At 40.8% G+C, this 16,179-nt stretch overlaps 1 protein-coding gene across 7 annotated transcripts in view; it reads left to right on the top strand.

Annotated features, from left to right (window-relative positions):
• The window catches only part of COL4A5 (collagen type IV alpha 5 chain), a 72,877-nt gene that overhangs the window by 45,568 nt on the left and 11,130 nt on the right, over positions 1–16,179 (top strand). For 5 of the 7 annotated variants that reach the window (XM_039717575.1, XM_039717574.1, XM_039717572.1 and 2 more), the window contains 15 exons: positions 447–544; positions 805–955; positions 1,601–1,714; positions 4,301–4,309; positions 4,965–5,132; positions 5,988–6,077; positions 6,828–6,977; positions 8,214–8,312; positions 9,368–9,457; positions 9,770–9,909; positions 10,823–10,949; positions 12,172–12,252; positions 12,796–12,894; positions 13,473–13,523; positions 14,278–14,463. In XM_039717575.1, the coding sequence (XP_039573509.1) occupies positions 447–544; positions 805–955; positions 1,601–1,714; positions 4,301–4,309; positions 4,965–5,132; positions 5,988–6,077; positions 6,828–6,977; positions 8,214–8,312; positions 9,368–9,457; positions 9,770–9,909; positions 10,823–10,949; positions 12,172–12,252; positions 12,796–12,894; positions 13,473–13,523; positions 14,278–14,463 (1,653 nt within the window). The remainder of the gene's footprint in view (positions 1–446; positions 545–804; positions 956–1,600; positions 1,715–4,300; positions 4,310–4,964; positions 5,133–5,987; positions 6,078–6,827; positions 6,978–8,213; positions 8,313–9,367; positions 9,458–9,769; positions 9,910–10,822; positions 10,950–12,171; positions 12,253–12,795; positions 12,895–13,472; positions 13,524–14,277; positions 14,464–16,179) is intronic. The other 2 variants (XM_039717576.1, XM_039717573.1) reach the window with 1 other exon arrangement.

The raw sequence follows: 16,179 nt of genomic DNA, 5'->3' as shown, positions 1-16,179 counted from the left end.
GTCGTAAAGTTATTCATCTTTATAACAGTTTCAGAAATACCAGGTGAAAAAGCTGCTGAGCTCTTATTACTCTGTTCACTGTCCTGCTCCTTCTCAGTAGCTTGCATTTTTCAGTAAACCAATAACACTTTGATAAAACTTTGGGAAATGAGCTTGCATCAATAAATGATCTCCAAATGCTGCCTCAGGATGTTAATGTTTCTGATGTGAACTGCTTGTGATTTTTGTAAAAGCTCAAAGCATAGGGAGTGCCTGCTCTGAGAGTCCCAGAGACCCTTTGTGGCAAAGACTGAATGCTCAGAAGTTCTCTCAGCTGAATGGGTACCCCTTCAAGTATGCTTGGGCTAGAACAGAACCTCTTTTCATGGGCTTTGGGCATGTCTGGAGGAGTTGTCCTAATGCTCTCTGCTGTCCTTTCTGCTCCCTAATCTTCCTGTTGTGTGTAGGTTTCCCAGGGACTCCAGGCCCTCCCGGAGCTCCAGGAACTCCAGGTCGCCCTGGGCTGGATGGACCTCCTGGACCACCTGGTTTCCCAGGAGAGAAGGTCTGTGTTTGCTATAAAACTTCCCTTAGAGGATTTTGTGTGTCATTGGGAAGATGGTGAGGAGGATTTCACCCCTTTTTCTCAGCTTTTGATGGTGGGGAAGTAAAGTATTTTACTTGACATCTTGAGTGCGGGTAGTAAAACAGAAATCAAACTCTAAGATGGTGGCCATTTTTAATTTGTTACTTTTAACATTTTTAGGAGAGACTAAATTTAGAAAAGCCTCTTTTATTATTTTTTTTTTAATTTATTTGTTACAGGGAGACCGTGGATTTGGAGTTCCAGGACCTCCTGGGCCCCCAGGACCCCCAGGCATAAAAGGTGTTCAAGGACCTAAAGGTGATCCTGGTTTCCCAGGAAATCCTGGTCTCCCAGGCCGGGCAGGCTTTGATGGAACCCCAGGGCCCAAAGGTATTGAGAACTCTCCCCTATTTTGTTCCCCTATAGAACTTCTAAAATGTAGCTGTGCTGGGAGGCATATGGCAGTTAAATACAAGCAGTGCTGACTTTAGAACCATTATTTCAAAATCAATTTTTCCAAAGCAGACACACCTGTGTAAATGGAAAATTGTGTTCTCAAAAGGCAGCTAAGGGAATAAATCCCAATCTGTGGGTCAGTACTTGAAGCTCTGTATTCTAAAGACAAATAATGTTTATATGGAGGCAAAGCTTTATCAGTAGAATAATTGTCATTTAGATGCACTGTGCTTCCACATGCACAGAGTTAGCAATTAATTTACCTCTGCTCTTGACCATGGTCTGTACTGACCTGCCCAGCATGCCTGGTTGCTGGAGAGCATCTTTGGGGTTTGATGTGGATGATGGTGCAATATGTGTGTAGTCTGGAAATGTAAACTTCATGTGGTCCATGTTGAGTGAGGACAGATCTCTGGCCTTGGGAAATAGCCTCTGGAGTGTGATTTTTTTTCTCTGTTAGATCAATGTTTGTTTGCATGCAAGAATGAGATTTCAAGTACAATGTGCAGGGACTCTGCTCTGAAAGCAGATGTCTCTGAAATTAGTTCAGTATTTGACTAAACAAGAGTGTTCTTTTAGGTGACCCTGGACCAAGTGGACCACCAGGAATTCCAGGCCCACCAGGCATCCCTGGCATTGGTGGTCAGGGTCCTCCTGGATCTCCAGGACCTCCAGGTCCTGTTGGCCCCCCAGGTAAAACTTACATGAGTGGTTCCCATAGGTTATTTCTGGCATATACAAGCAGGGACACAGGAGGCTGAAGGTCCCACTCACAGATAGACAGTGGTAATGAAATTTGTCTCTGAAGGGAGTTTGGTTATCTTTTGTCTAAAATGACTGGTGATTGATGAAGATATGAACTTGTTCCATCTCTACACAGAAGAGTACATGTGCATGCATGTACATCATCATTCTATTCACAAAGTTTGTTCAGGGAAATTCCTTTTCCTTTCATTCAGTGAATGGGCTTGCTGTGCACCAACTCTTGATGTTGCAAGTATGTGGCAGTCACCACAGTGAGAACACTTCCTGTGGTCTTCAGCGTGCCTTGCACTGAAGCCCTTCCAAACCCATCCAGTTCCAGTATTTAATAAAATAATTAATTCTGCCATGCCTGTAAAATGTTTGTGTTGCATGTCTGTGAGCTACACTATTTGAACATGTTCATGTGTCAGCACTGGGCTTGTCATTGTTTGCAATGCATGCTGACAAAGTCATGGCCAGCTCTAAGACTGTGGATCATGGGTTGGTTGGTTGGTCATATTCAGATCTTTATGAACTGGGAGCTGAGATTCAGCAAAATGCTGAACTTGAAGGTGGACAAGCACTTGAGTAAACAGACCCATGGAGCTTGAGTTCTGCTTGCATGCACAGTGTGGGTCATGTTTAAATCTGTTCTTCCTGAGTGGGGCAAGGAACATGTGGTCAGGGCACCAGCAAGCCTGGGATGTGCCCAGTGTTGGGAGCAGGGCACAGAGGAGGTTGGGAAAGGCACACAGGGGCTCCCTGGGGCAGCAGTGGGTCTGTGCCTGGCTGGCTGTGCTGACTGTAGGGTCCTGAGCTGCACTGGAGGCTAAACTGAAACGGAAGGACCAGATTTTGGGGTGAGGGGGGGATGGATAAGTGTGGGTTTGAATGTTTCATCCAATGCATGTTCTTTGTCTTCCTGTAACATCTCTGGTGCTAGCCAGAGTTTGATTTGATGTGTCCACCAATTTATTCTGCAAAATACCAATGTTGACAAATGCACAATGATTACTAGAGCTGATGGATTTGAAATGCCTCTATTTTCACTCTTCATGTCTGTACTGACTAATCTTTTAACATTTTAACAGCATGGGACTCTGAAATCTGGTGCATGCTGGAAGCTCCTGCTTGAGAAATCCTTATTTGCCTTGGCACTGCTCTGTCTCTGTTCTGTGCAGAATGCCTCACATTCCCTTCTCCCATCCCCTGTGTGTTTTACTAGGCTGTTTTGATTCTGATCCTTTATACAGCATTAGAGTAAAGTTTCTGGGACCTGTTTTTCAGGTAATTTGGAAAATTCTTGGAAAGAAGTCCCTGTTCAAAATTTGCTTTCTCTGCACCACCATTTATTCAACTAGTTTGCAATAGCTCAACATGTTTTCCTTTTTGAATACGTAACAAATTACTTTAGAATTTACTGTGTTGTCCATATTGTTCTAGTTATGATGTGGTTACATTTTTGAGACCAGAAGTTAGATTGGAATTAATTTCTATTTGAAGAAATATCTATACCATTCTAGGTATGGAGTTTGTCCTACATATTATGTTTTGGGGTTTTTTTCCTACTTGCTGATAGAAAGCCCTTGAACACAGAGCATGTGCATCCCCTGCCCATCTGGTACTGTGTTTTTTCTGTGCAAAATAGCCACTGCAGGCACAAGACACCATGGTTTACAGCAGTGATAAGCTTCTGCCAGAGGGGAACATGCTTAGAATTAAATAAATGCAAGTCTACAGTTTATGCCATCAAGAGAATTCAATCTACCTTTTCAGTGTGCAAAAAACACGTGGTGACATCACTCCTAAACTTGTTCCTGCAGCTGAGAGTGGGGTCACCATTACAGGGCTGGAATTCTGCTGCCTTGGAGTTATTTGAGAGGTTTTGGCGTGGCAGTGTCAATTACCTCAGGCTATGCCAGGGCATGCAACATGCAGTATACCATCTCTGGGGTAACAATGTACACTTACAGAATAGAACTAAAAGAATGTGGGGAAAATATTGAACTTTTTTGTGTAGCAAGGAAGGAACATCTTTTGAAAATCCATATTTGGAGGGATTTAACAGAATGTGGGGCAAATCAATGAGAAGCTGATTGATAGGGTGTACTCTGGTGTTCAGAAGGGGTCCAAGCCAGTGTCTAGAAATGAGAGTTTTGTAAGAAACATATCAGAAAAGGCTTGTCCCCCACTTTTGTAAAGAATACAGATGACGAGAGAGGGGAAAATTTTTTTTAATGTACCGTCAATATTTGAAAATATCTTTTTGTGGCTTCTGCATACAGGGGTGGCTGCACTTTGAAAAAGATCTCCAAGTTTCCTTGCAGTCTGGTTTCTCTTAGCTGCATTAGCATCGAATTCTTTGTATTTAGATCTGTATTCAGTAACCTTAGATATACTTTTTTTTTTTTTTGGTCTTTGTTCTAATCTATATGTGCTTTATTTTGTTTCCTAACTTAATGACTATTACAACTGCTTACTGCTACCTGTCTCAACTTCCTGATGAGCTCTAACTCGTTGGCTTTTGAACCTCAGGTCCCCCAGGTACTGTGGTTTCTTTACCAAAGCCTTTTCTTAACTTGAGATTTATGAATTCTCCTTTTTGGTCAGCTCCATTTCCAGAGTGAGCATCTTCACTGACTCTGTGCACTGGAGGGAAACAAGCCACCTGCTTGCTTCAGTGCCTTCAGCTCAGGGTCATTGGCATTGAACAACCTTAAGCATATCTTGACAATTATTATTTTTCAATCAGGGAAAATACAATGCAGTGCAAAATTTTGCTAACCTTCACAAATATTCAGCTGAGGTTATCTTAGAATGTAGGAAAATTTAATAATTCATGGAAATATGTGAATCTGAATACCTAATTATAAAATACAAACTAGTCTAATAAATTTGGCTTTTTCTTTTAATAATTAGACTTGAAATGCTGTTGAAAAGAGTTGTTTTCCTTTTGAGATATGAATTGCATTTGCTGCATCTTAATAAAATTTTAGTCATGCTTCTTTTCAGGACAATATGGCCTTCCAACACTTGGAAGCCATTAAAAAGTAAATTGTTTTAGAAGAATTGCATGGTTTTCAGCAGTGCTAGGAATGGATTGCAACTAAAACTGCTCCTACAGTACTATACCCAGCCACACAGATCTCAGCCTTGCCTGACTTTTTGCTAAAAGTTGTGTCTTGACCTCATCGTCCAGGGCTGCAGGGCGTTCCAGGGGAGAAGGGAGATCCAGGTCCTCCGGGCTTCGATATTCCTGGGCCTCCAGGTGACCAAGGAGCTCCAGGATATCCAGGACCCCCTGGACTACCAGGGCCTCAGGGTGCACCTGGGCCCCCTGGCAGGGATGGAATACCTGGATTTCCAGGTAAGTTCATGTATTTTACCTGTGGAGAATGCCCAAACTGCAGTTACAGGTGGTAAACTCTTTGTGCTTGGCCATGCCAGCTTAATGTGCTTAAGTGTTTATCCTACCTATTTAAAATCGGATATATGTAACCATTACACCTCATACTTTAAAAAAAACAAACATTGTAACAAGTTTTATTGCATTAAAATCCTTGTTGCCTCTTCCCTGTAACATGATTTAAATATTTCATACATAATTCTTTTTCATAACTTTCAGATATGGCTTTGATCATCATTGTTATGATACTTCTCTAATTTATTTTGTGATTTTTTTCTAGTCACTGCTATAATTAAAAATAAAATTTGTTTAAAGAAAATAATTATAAATGCTATTTAGTTTTAAGTATTAATTTCCTTATTCTAGGTGTTAGACTATTCAGTTAAGCTAGTCTGTTTTGCCCTTTGAAATAGAAATACTAAAAATTAATTTTGATCATCTCTTGGATAGAGGGAGCAATACAAAAGATTCTAGAAGTAGTGTATACTTAATTGTCTTCTTGCCTTTCACTCAAGTCAAGTTTGTTCTGAGTAGTATTTGTGTTTCAAACCAGAGAATTAAACCTCTTGGAGATATAAACCATAGCAGAGCAGTGCAAATATTATTCTCAGGACTTAACTGGAAAAATTGCCACAATTTTCAAGTGTCATTTTATATGATACTCATTTATACAATAAATGAGTGCTTGTAATTACCTTAAAACAGGCATGTGCTGTTTAATAAATACCATAGAGATTCAGGGAAGCAAGTTTAAAGTACCTGTAAGGTTTTGAGTCTCTGTTCAGAATGACAGTGTGGTTGGTTCACTGCTTTTAGGTGCCAAAGGTGAGATGGGTGTCATGGGAGCTCCTGGTCCTCCAGGGCCTCCAGGAACTCCTGGAAGAAATGGTCTGCCTGGCTTGAAAGGTAATGTTTGTTTTATTCACCCCTGAAAGGGATACACAGAATGCTGTTTTCCCTCTCTTGCATTGAAAGAGGTTTTGTAATACTAACATCTAGGTTTTTAATTTCTGGGACTTGCCTAAGTTATTGTCTTGTGACAGTGCTGATGTTCAGAATTGCTTTGCATTTTTAAGCCATAGCTTTCAATCACTGTTTAGTTGATGTCATGAATTGTTAGCTATTTTAGAAACATTTCCTTTGGATTGATGGCATTGAAGTAGGGCAATATTTCTGCAGTGTGTTTTGAAGTCTGCTTAAAACAGCAGAAAGAAGAAAAGCAGTAGCTTAGGGTTATGGATTCATCAAGAATTAGCTATATAGGTATATCGGAGAGAGTTTCTTCTCTCTGCATTTTCCCAATCCCCTTGCTGGAGATGAATTTTGAAAGAGTTTGGTAGAAGAAAGCCCAGCTCACCCCTCCAGAACAAGGAGGCTCTGAATCCAAAGGTGCTGTAGCTGTTGTGACCCCTTTGTGCTCAGGCAGGCACAGCTGCTTCCTCTGCTGCCCTGAGCTGGCAGACAGCCCTGTGCACTCCATTCACTCTGCTTTGTTCCAGGGCTAAAGGTGCTGTGGAGCACCTTCCATAAACTGCCTGATCATTCCGTGAATTCCAACCTCATGAATAAATCATGGGATGCCTTGTAAGAAAAAGCATGACAATCAGCCTACCTTAAGGATTTCTTTTTTCCTTTTGTTGGCTGTACCTTCTGTAGGTAATAGTGGATTACCTGGTCCACCAGGACCTCCTGGACCAGTGGGGCAGAAAGGCATCAAAGGTGAAGCAGGTCTGCCAGGTCCACCTGGAACACTTGATCCCAAACAGCTGGGAGCAAAAGGAGAAAAAGGCGAGCCGGGTGTTCCAGGTAAGGAGCTTTGCATGTGGATGTGGGGAGGTGGTTTGTCCTCTACACATAGTAGTGAGCTGTGACTGAATCCATTACTATTCATTCATTATTACAGAAAAAAAAAAATATATAGACGTGGTTTAAGGGTCTTGTATTTAGGCTTTTTTAAAAGCCTAACTTTGTGACAAAGTTTCTCTTTATGGTTAGTCCGCAGTGTCCTTGCTCCTTAGCTGTTGTTATTATTTGGCACATGGCTTTGTAATAGCACTAAGGTGCTTTCAGCAGGATTACAATTCAGTCTTCTAGGAGTTATTCCTAAGCATGATGAGAGAGTTTTTATAGCTGCTGTCCTGGCTGCATTCCTGCTGTCTCAAAGGCCCTTTGGTCTTTGCCACGTAGGATGAAATTGCTCAGGTCATCTGCTCGTGCACCACCTCTGTATTCTACCCTTTGGATGTCTCTGTACCACCTGTGAGCTGAATGTCATCTCTGTGTGTGTTTCTGCTTGGCAAGTTGGCAGCCTGGAAGCCTTTCTCAAGTCTGTGTTCTCTCGTTCTTGCTGGCTTCTCCCTCCTCCCCCACCAAGGGTTCTGAAGTCTCTTTTGAACTTTAATTTAGTCTTGAAAAGAGTAAAAAATATTCTACCCTAGAGAGAGCCAGAATGCTTTTCCCCAATGTTGTCCCAGCCATTACTGTGCTAATTTACCTATTGTATTAATTTCTCACAAGCCTAGGTAGGCTCCTAAGACACTATTTTTCTTTTCCTGTGGAAGGCAGGTTTAACTATGTCATCAGGGCAACACAACGTTCTTAGGGGATAAGTCACATAGAATTTGTAAAAATCTGCTAAAATACCTGCATTAAATTTTATTATATATTATTCCCAAAGGGATTTTGGTGTAGCAATGTAATTTAACTTGTATATAAATAATCGGGGGGAATGCAGAGGTTCAAATGGAGTCTGCTCATGCAGAAGACAGCCCTTGAATGAAATACATTGGCATTAGTCATGAACTTCCTTTTTTCTCTACTTATTATATTGTTCCTGTTCTGTAGTAATTTTAAATTTTCCAGAACAAATACTTTGTGTTCTCTGATACTTTTCTTTGCTAAACTAGGAGGAATTATGTTTACTGAAGAAAAATCCTTATTTGTTTTTTTATTCACCTATATCTACATCTGATCTCTTAAGTAAAAGAAAACATACAGTAATAGTGATAGTAATAATAATAAAATGTGTCTTTTTCCCTTGAGGTGTTCCTGGTTTATCAGGCCAGAAAGGTTATCAAGGTCTCCCAGGTGACCCAGGCCCACCAGGACTTAGTGGCCCACCAGGTGTGCCAGGATTGCCAGGTCAGTAAACAAGGCCTCAGCTGGACAGTTTTGATGAATAAAAATTTGCATGTGTTTTTATCACATGGAGTTGGGATGTTAATCCACTTACATCTAAACCAACCTTAGGGATTTGCACTTAAAACTGCAGCACAGTTTTTGGGACATTTAGAGTCATTATCCAAACAGATGCTGGAAGCCCTTTCCTTCAAACAGACTCAAGAGCAGGTTTAAACTGATCCCATTAAAGATTGTGTCTTTTGGGATGACTGGAAAAGCACTAGAGCAGGTTTAAACTGATCCCATTAAAGATTAAGGTGTCTTTTGGGATGACTGGAAAAGCACATGCTGCTTGAGCAAGCAACGTGACTGCAGAACCTGCCAATAGGACTTCCATATTTCATATGCTTATTTTGTATACTGCTAAGCATCATATTTTGAAATGTCCAAACGGATGTATTGCAAAGGCTGTCAGGGTGTCAGATATTTGCATTAAAGAATTGCAAGAACCAAGAAAGCTAATTCTGTTTTGCACCACTTCTCCTTGCAGCTGTAACAATTTATCTGAGATCTTGAGTCCTTGCTTGCTGTGTCTAGTGTAGGTCTTGCTGTCAATATTTCGTTGGGCTTGGGGAATGTTGTTAACATCCAGGACTCAAACTAGTTTGGGCATTGTCAGTTGCATTAAATTCTGTAAAAGAAGCTGCTGAATACTTGTTGCACATAAGAAAGAGATGATGTGTTCCTTCTGCAGAGGAACTCATGAGAGACCATGTCACACCAGTGCTGAATCCTTTGAGATGTAAACTGAATCCTGGACTGAGATTTGACCTATTTCATTAGACTTATTTCAAAATAAATCAGCAGTGACCCTGATCAAATCTTGGCTTGCAACAAAATGAAGGTGTTGAATATTTTACTACAATTAAGTGTGGAAAAGCAAGTAGGAGCAGTAGAGGCCTAAAGCAACTCCAAATCCATTGCTTGTAATCAGATAAGCATGTTCATATGAGAATGCATGGATACCAGAAACCTGTAATTATTGCCATTAATTAACTCAATCACACCTTTCCTAGGCATCAAGGGAGACATGGGGCTTCCTGGGCAGCCAGGACCAACAGGACCTCCAGGATTAAAAGGAGCTATGGGAGAGATGGGCCTTCCAGGTTAGTTTCTGTGCTTGAATTTTACTTCATTTGGGTCAGTGTTCTCCTCTTATATCTCCCCAAAGATGACTCTGCTTGTGTCTAGCATGTAATAATAGCAATAAAGTGAGGATTGCATCAAGCCCTACATACATAATGGAGATTTTAAGGTAATTGTTTTAGTTTGGTTTTAAAAGTAAAAAAATATTAGGTATTAAAGGCCAGCCAGTCAAATTGTTAGACCTTTGTAGTTCAGTTGCTGTACTTTGAATGATCTCTGTAAATTACTGCAGAAGTTTTATTTTTTTAAATTTCATTTTATCTTTTGGACAGGTCCCCCTGGGCTTAAAGGCAGCCAAGGACTAGCAGGACGTCCAGGGCAGCCTGGGCCTGCAGGATTTCCTGGACTCAAAGGGGAGAAAGGTGACCCTGGTCTCTCAGGCATTGGTATTCCTGGTCCCCCTGGACCAAAGGTACCTTTACAAAATTCTTCCATTGAAAATTACATGAGGAAATTAAATTTTATGTTGATTTTTTCCCCTCAACTATTACTTCATATATATTATGTATAACTGTAAATATATATTTATAAATGTATTAGTAACAAGCAGGGTTGACTTTTCAGCTGAGATAAAAATTTCTCATTTTAAAGATGAAAATATTTCTATATAACTTAATCAGGTTAAAGGAGAACTTTTCAAGTTGGGTTTACTTAGTGGCCTAATCTTCACTGTGACACTTTTGTAGTTGCTAGTGATTTATACAATTAATATCGTTGTCCCCCTGTCTAATTGTCATTAATTCCTAAAAATTTCAGACATGCATTTGAGAACAAATTACTAATAATATAGCATGGTTACTGCTGCTTAAGATTTTAAAGTCTGAAGTATTAAAATCTAAAGTATAAAGTATTTTAATTAATATTTGCCTATATCATCCTTTCTGGCACCCACAAAAAAGTGACAAAAATCTTCAGAATTCCTTGCAGTCTTCACTGATGCCTTGCAACTGATGTTATGCACAATTAACTTAGCAAAAACATTGCGTGATTAAAGCTGCACTGGTTTCTTTTTTATTCTGCATTGTCATGGGGTAAAAATCTCTGATCCTGCTGGTAGAAAGGAATATAGGTTTTTCTTTAACATAGGCCAGTTCTGAGGAAAAACTATGATACTGTACACAAAACTATAGGGAAAGACTGTTGAAGTCTTTACTGTTGCTGGTTTTGCTTTATTTTGTGTTGAGATGATTCACATTAACTGGAGATGAGGAGAGGTGTACACAATATCCTCGTGGCCCTGATGCGATGGTAGGATGGGGAACGTGCAATAAGGGCTTTCCTGTCTTTAGAAGTCTGGGTTCTTATTTCTGCTTAATGTTTTCCAGGGAGATCTTGGCTTGCCTGGATACCCAGGTAGTCCAGGCTCTAAAGGTACAGCTGGAAGTCCTGGTTTGCCTGGATTTCCAGGCAGTCCAGGTGCAAAAGGAGAACCAGGCCTTCCTGGATTCCCAGGTAATCCTCAGCAGATTTTTTTTTCATTTCCCCTCTTGCTAATATTGGTATGAACAGCTAAACACAGTGGGTAACTGGAGCAGTCTCCAGCTTCTCAGAGTTTCTGGCTATCTGCTGCTTCTAAGCTTTGTGCTGTTGGAGCTGTCACTGCAAAAGTGTGGGAATGCATCTCTTGTGAGTGCCTTCTGAATTGTTCCTCTCCTCTGAGGGGATGGAGCAGCTGTGTTAGTTAATACTCTCCAGAGCACTCACTCTTACCTCCTCTAACATTAATATTAGGGTAAAAAAAAAAGTATATTTTTTCTTTGTGAATCAGTAAAGGAGCGCCATCCTGGAAAACTTAGCAGTTTTTTCATATCATTTATTGTAAAAAAAAAGGTATTCTAAAGAGAAATCTCTGAAATATAATTAAATTAAGTTTTGCACTTTGTTCTTCAAAAAATATTCATATCGGTTGTTCACAAGTGTTTGTCAGTTTTTTCATTCAAAATTTAAAGAAACAAAGTTTTTTACCTCTGCTGCATTTACAGCACTAGAGGCTATTTTACAAATATGCTTGAGGTGCTTTGATGTAGAAAAGTAGGGAATTTACAACTGTGGTCATGACAGCAGGAAGCTTAGAAGAAAACAAAACGTGACCACGAACCTGACAGTTTTTACCCTGTTTCATGTCATGCCTAAAAGACTGAACAGCCACAAGGTGTATTGAGACCCTGCCTTGCTCAGGTGCTGTTCAGAGCAGACATGCAACAGATCAGGTGTTTCTTCTGCCTCCACTCAGCTCATGCTGTAGGGGTGAGAATCCAGTGTAAACTCTGAGACATTTTTATTAAGTTCCTTTTTCATGAAGGGGAAAGAGGATTGGGGAAGGACTATTCAATCCTAGTTCATAATGCTTTCAATTTGTTGTCAAGCAGAAACATCTGTCTTTAAAGTGGTAGTTGTTGAGTTGCTGTGTCCTTGGCCATGAGCACTCACCAGTCAAGAGGAGGCTTGAGAGTAGCATGAAGGGCAGTTGTACCAGTATGTTTTGTTTCTGTGCATTCTTTGCTTTCCAATTCATCTCCTTGACCAGCTGTAAATCTGCAAAAGGAGCATAAATACAGTATCTTGGTAGAATTAGCTCATTTGTTACTCAGGGCATCTCAGATTGTAGCATTTCAAGATCTGCTGAAAAGTCAGTTTTGTTCATTATTTGATTGAAATGCTTGTACTTTTACAGGAACACCAGGAATTCCAGGACCAAAAGGTATTGAAGGCCCTCCAGGTAATCCTGGCCTGCCTGGACCACCTGGGCCAGTAGGTGAGCATGGACAGTGCAGCAGAGATCAGCTGTGAAAAGCATAACACATGAAGGCACTTCCTTTCTTATCTTTATAGCATCATAGAAATTTTTCTGTATGTACATGGGTGCTCAAACTCCATTGCACACACTTAATTCACTGAAATTAAACAGCAAAGAAAGAAATTTTAACTTTCTTTTGGGGACTTGTATTTGTTGTCAATTTATTAGCTATTGAAACAAGAAGTTAACTGTTTCTGTACTTACCAGCTTTATTTATGCTAAGTATTACAGTGGTCTAACCTGTTTTTATAGGAGCAAAATCCTAATTTATTCTAAAGGGAAGCATTATATTTTTAGCAAACAGTGACTGCTTGAAAATTCACAGGCCTAAAAGGCTTTTCTGAATTGTCAGGGGTGAGAGGTTTCATTTTAAGATTACACCTCTGTAAATATTTTATTGCATTACCACACCTTTAGATTCGGGTGGTGATGAAGGGGATGCTGTTTTTCTTTACTGCAGTTTAGGCAAGACTGTGCTGATGTGTTCCATCCCTGTTTTAGGTGATATTGGTCGTCCTGGCCCCCCTGGTCCTTCAGGGGAAAAGGGACTACCAGGTCGAGATGGTATCCCTGGACCAGCGGGTCAGAAGGGTGAACCAGGTCAGGTGTCCTTCCTGTTTCTTTCCTCCTCTTCACTCTGCCCTGACATGTCCTGCTTGCTCTGGTCTTTCTTTCCTCTAACTGCCCTTGCACCTTCAAAGCTGCATCTGTGGTTCCTGGCTGCTGGGTGCCTCACAAAGGGTGCTGAGAAGCTGCCAGGGAAGCACAGGACAAGAATTCAGTCAGTTCTCCTGGATTTTATTACCTGGCTTTAACACCAGCCCCTGTTCCTGTATTCCATGGTAGCTGTATAGCTTCAGCTCAGTTACACAGTGCATAAACAGTGTAATCCCTGCTCTAAAGATAGATCTTCAAACAAAAATGCAAACATAGTAACTCCCAAAATCTGAAAGAATGTGGATTGTGAGGGGATGGGAAGTGTTACGAGAGTTAGGGATGCGTTCAATAGCAAACCCTCCAACTTTGGGGAAGACTGGTGAGTGGATGAGAATCCAGGTCATCTCAAGGAATCACTTATTTACACGAACTGCACTTTCATTGTTCTAAGCCTCATATTCCCATTCCTGGAGACCTGAAAGCTAAATATTAATTTTTGTCTAAATCTATCTTTTTTTCAGGTCTACCAGGTTTTGGTCGTCCAGGACCCCCAGGACTCCCAGGATTGTCAGGTAAAGCTTTTCTGTGGCCCTTTGTTGAAAAGGTTCAATGTAAAACACATTTACACACCAAAACCAAGAAGGGTATGTGGTTTTTTTCTGTAACAAATGAATGCTATAGCTACAAGTAATTTTTTTTTTTCCTCAGCAGACTTTTAGTTTAACCACAGCAATAAAGACATTTTATTGCTGACCACTGTATTTTGTAAATTGGCAATTATGCAGCCAGAATAAATGCACACAGAGCAATAGCCTCTTGCATTGTGTGGAACTTTGCTGATTGGTGTCAGTAAATAAAGCATTCATACAACATATGACAAATGAAGCTGCTTTTAAAGTATAGGTACTTGATACATTGCTCTTCTCTGGTAGCATTAAAGCTCCAGGCTTATTTGAAAATTTTGCAAATATGTCCTAATTTTCAGCAACATCTCAAAAAAAGGATGAAGTCTTAATACTGACAGGTTTCTTCACAGAAAGCCTTATTTGTAGGCTTACAGTCTCCAAGGATGTTTATGAATTACAGCATCACTGACTTAGAAAGACTTTTTGACGTGTTATAAGCTATGGCATGTTCTCTTGCAAGGATTATTAGCCCTCACTCTTTTCTGAATGTTAGACAATTTTACCCTGTCTCACCCTGCAAATAAGGGGAATTGTGGCCAGACTTGTGCCTTCTGCAAGAGGGAGAAATGGCTTTGCAAGTTGGCTTTTGGGCTTTATATAAATTTTCAGTTTCAGTATTCACAAAGATGACTTTTTACAGGGCAAAAAGGAGAACTGGGGTTACCTGGCCCACCAGGACCCCCTGGACTTCCAGGACCAAAGGGAGAACCAGGTTTCCAGGGCTTCCCTGGGCTGCAGGGTCCACCAGGTCCACCAGGAATACCAGGGCCACCTCTGGAGGGTCCTAAAGGTAGCCCTGGCCCACCAGGTGTTCCAGGAAGGCCAGGTAAGAGCATGATCCATACCTGTGAACATCTGCCTATACTTTGATATTTTGCTGGTAGGCCATCAGCCTTTAAATTGGCTCCGTTTATTTGGATGGATAAGGTCAAGCCTCATGGCATAGGTGCGTGGGCAACCAGAGCATTTTGTTGCCAGAAAAACTCAGTATCTGTAAACAAACTAGCCCAATTTCTCCAAATTTGGGATGCCTGGCAGCAAAAATCAAAGGTGTTCCCCGCGGGAGGGTCTCCGCATGCTGCCCCAGTAATCACTCACAATAAGCACGACGAGAACACCTGAGACTTTGCAGTGTTGTCACGCCATCAGCAAACGTCACTGCGCACAAAACACCAAACGTAACAAGCCCCATCATCCTAAGAGTCATGACAATCCAATTCCCACTAGCATCCCAGCATGGTCAGATTGGATGCTGCTCCTCATCTCCGGGCCATGTAACACAAGTCATTGCTCCATCGTGTCATGTGGCTCCCTGGACTCCGTGCTCCATCGTGCCGTGTTCATCTTCCCATTCCATGTTTGCATCTTATTCCTGCACCAACTAATTCTGGGAATGAGAAAACACTACACTGAGTTAACATTGCTGAGCAACTACCTGGCCTGTGTTAGAAATTAATTTCTATTTGGCGTTATAGAATGTTTGTTTGCATTTAGATACTGCTCTTGAAAAAATCTGATTTAAATGAACCTGCCACAGCTCCACCTCAAGCTTAGTTCTGGACCTCTAATCCAGAAGTACTTTGCTATATCTAAGATTCATCTCACATAAAAGGATTGATATTCTCCCTAAAGGAGCCTGCTTTCGAACCAAGCCATTGGTTGATGAGAGGGATTTTTTTTTCCTTTGCAGATTAATGGTGAAGTAATATTTTTCTTTATTGCCCTCAAATTATTCTTTAAATAAAAGACTTTTCTGAGGAAAGTTAGTTATGAGTTAGTACATTTGTAAAATAGCTGCAGCACAGACATTGTTGATTTTTGGGTGTCGAGGGAGAGTTTAGCTTTGCAGTATACCCTTGAGGAGATTTAAAGGTTCCTGTTTTCCTCATGCTTGCTTCTGACCCAAGAGGAGGCAGTCACACGGAATAATGTTTCTTTGAATGGAATTTTATCAAAATATTTTCCCTAGAGCTGAAATTGAATCATATGTTATTATCAATGGCAATATGAGGTTTTTCTTTTGCAGAGTAGGCTATGAACTCATATACCCTAACTGTGTATTTAAAAAGTGAGTCATTATAAACATTGGTTTTAATCTATAACACCTTAGAACTGAGGTGCTGTTTGCCAGTATAATGAGGTTTTCTTTTAGTGCCAGTAAAAACACTTCCGTTGTGTTTCATCCTGAACCTGCTTTGTGTGTGACTGATGTGGAACAAGCACCCTGTGGGTCAATGATCCCCAGCCAGTCACAATGTCTGCCTGCTTTCCTCTTTGGTTAGTAGAATGAGGAGTGCATGCCTTCCCCCTTTTCCTGGAGGAACTGCCTCCCTGCTGTGCCCCAGTGGCTCTAACCAGGCAGCAGGGCAGCCCTGCCTCTTTGTAGCTCCAGTTTGCTTTGGACTTTCTGTTTATTCTTCTGTATGTAAAGCAGTGCAGGAATTAAAGTTTTGGCCCAGGACAGTGATTGGTCCATAACGGTATAGGCTTTCATTTTTAAAAGTTTCTTCTACAGAGGATATCTCCAAATTTTAAAGAAGTC

This window comes from Passer montanus, unplaced genomic scaffold (assembly GCF_014805655.1).
Source record: "Passer montanus isolate IOZ18808 unplaced genomic scaffold, ASM1480565v1 scaffold38, whole genome shotgun sequence".
Classification (NCBI taxonomy): domain Eukaryota; kingdom Metazoa; phylum Chordata; class Aves; order Passeriformes; family Passeridae; genus Passer; species Passer montanus.
Note: the sequence above shows the minus strand (reverse complement) of the source record. Positions and strands in the feature narration are given on the sequence as shown.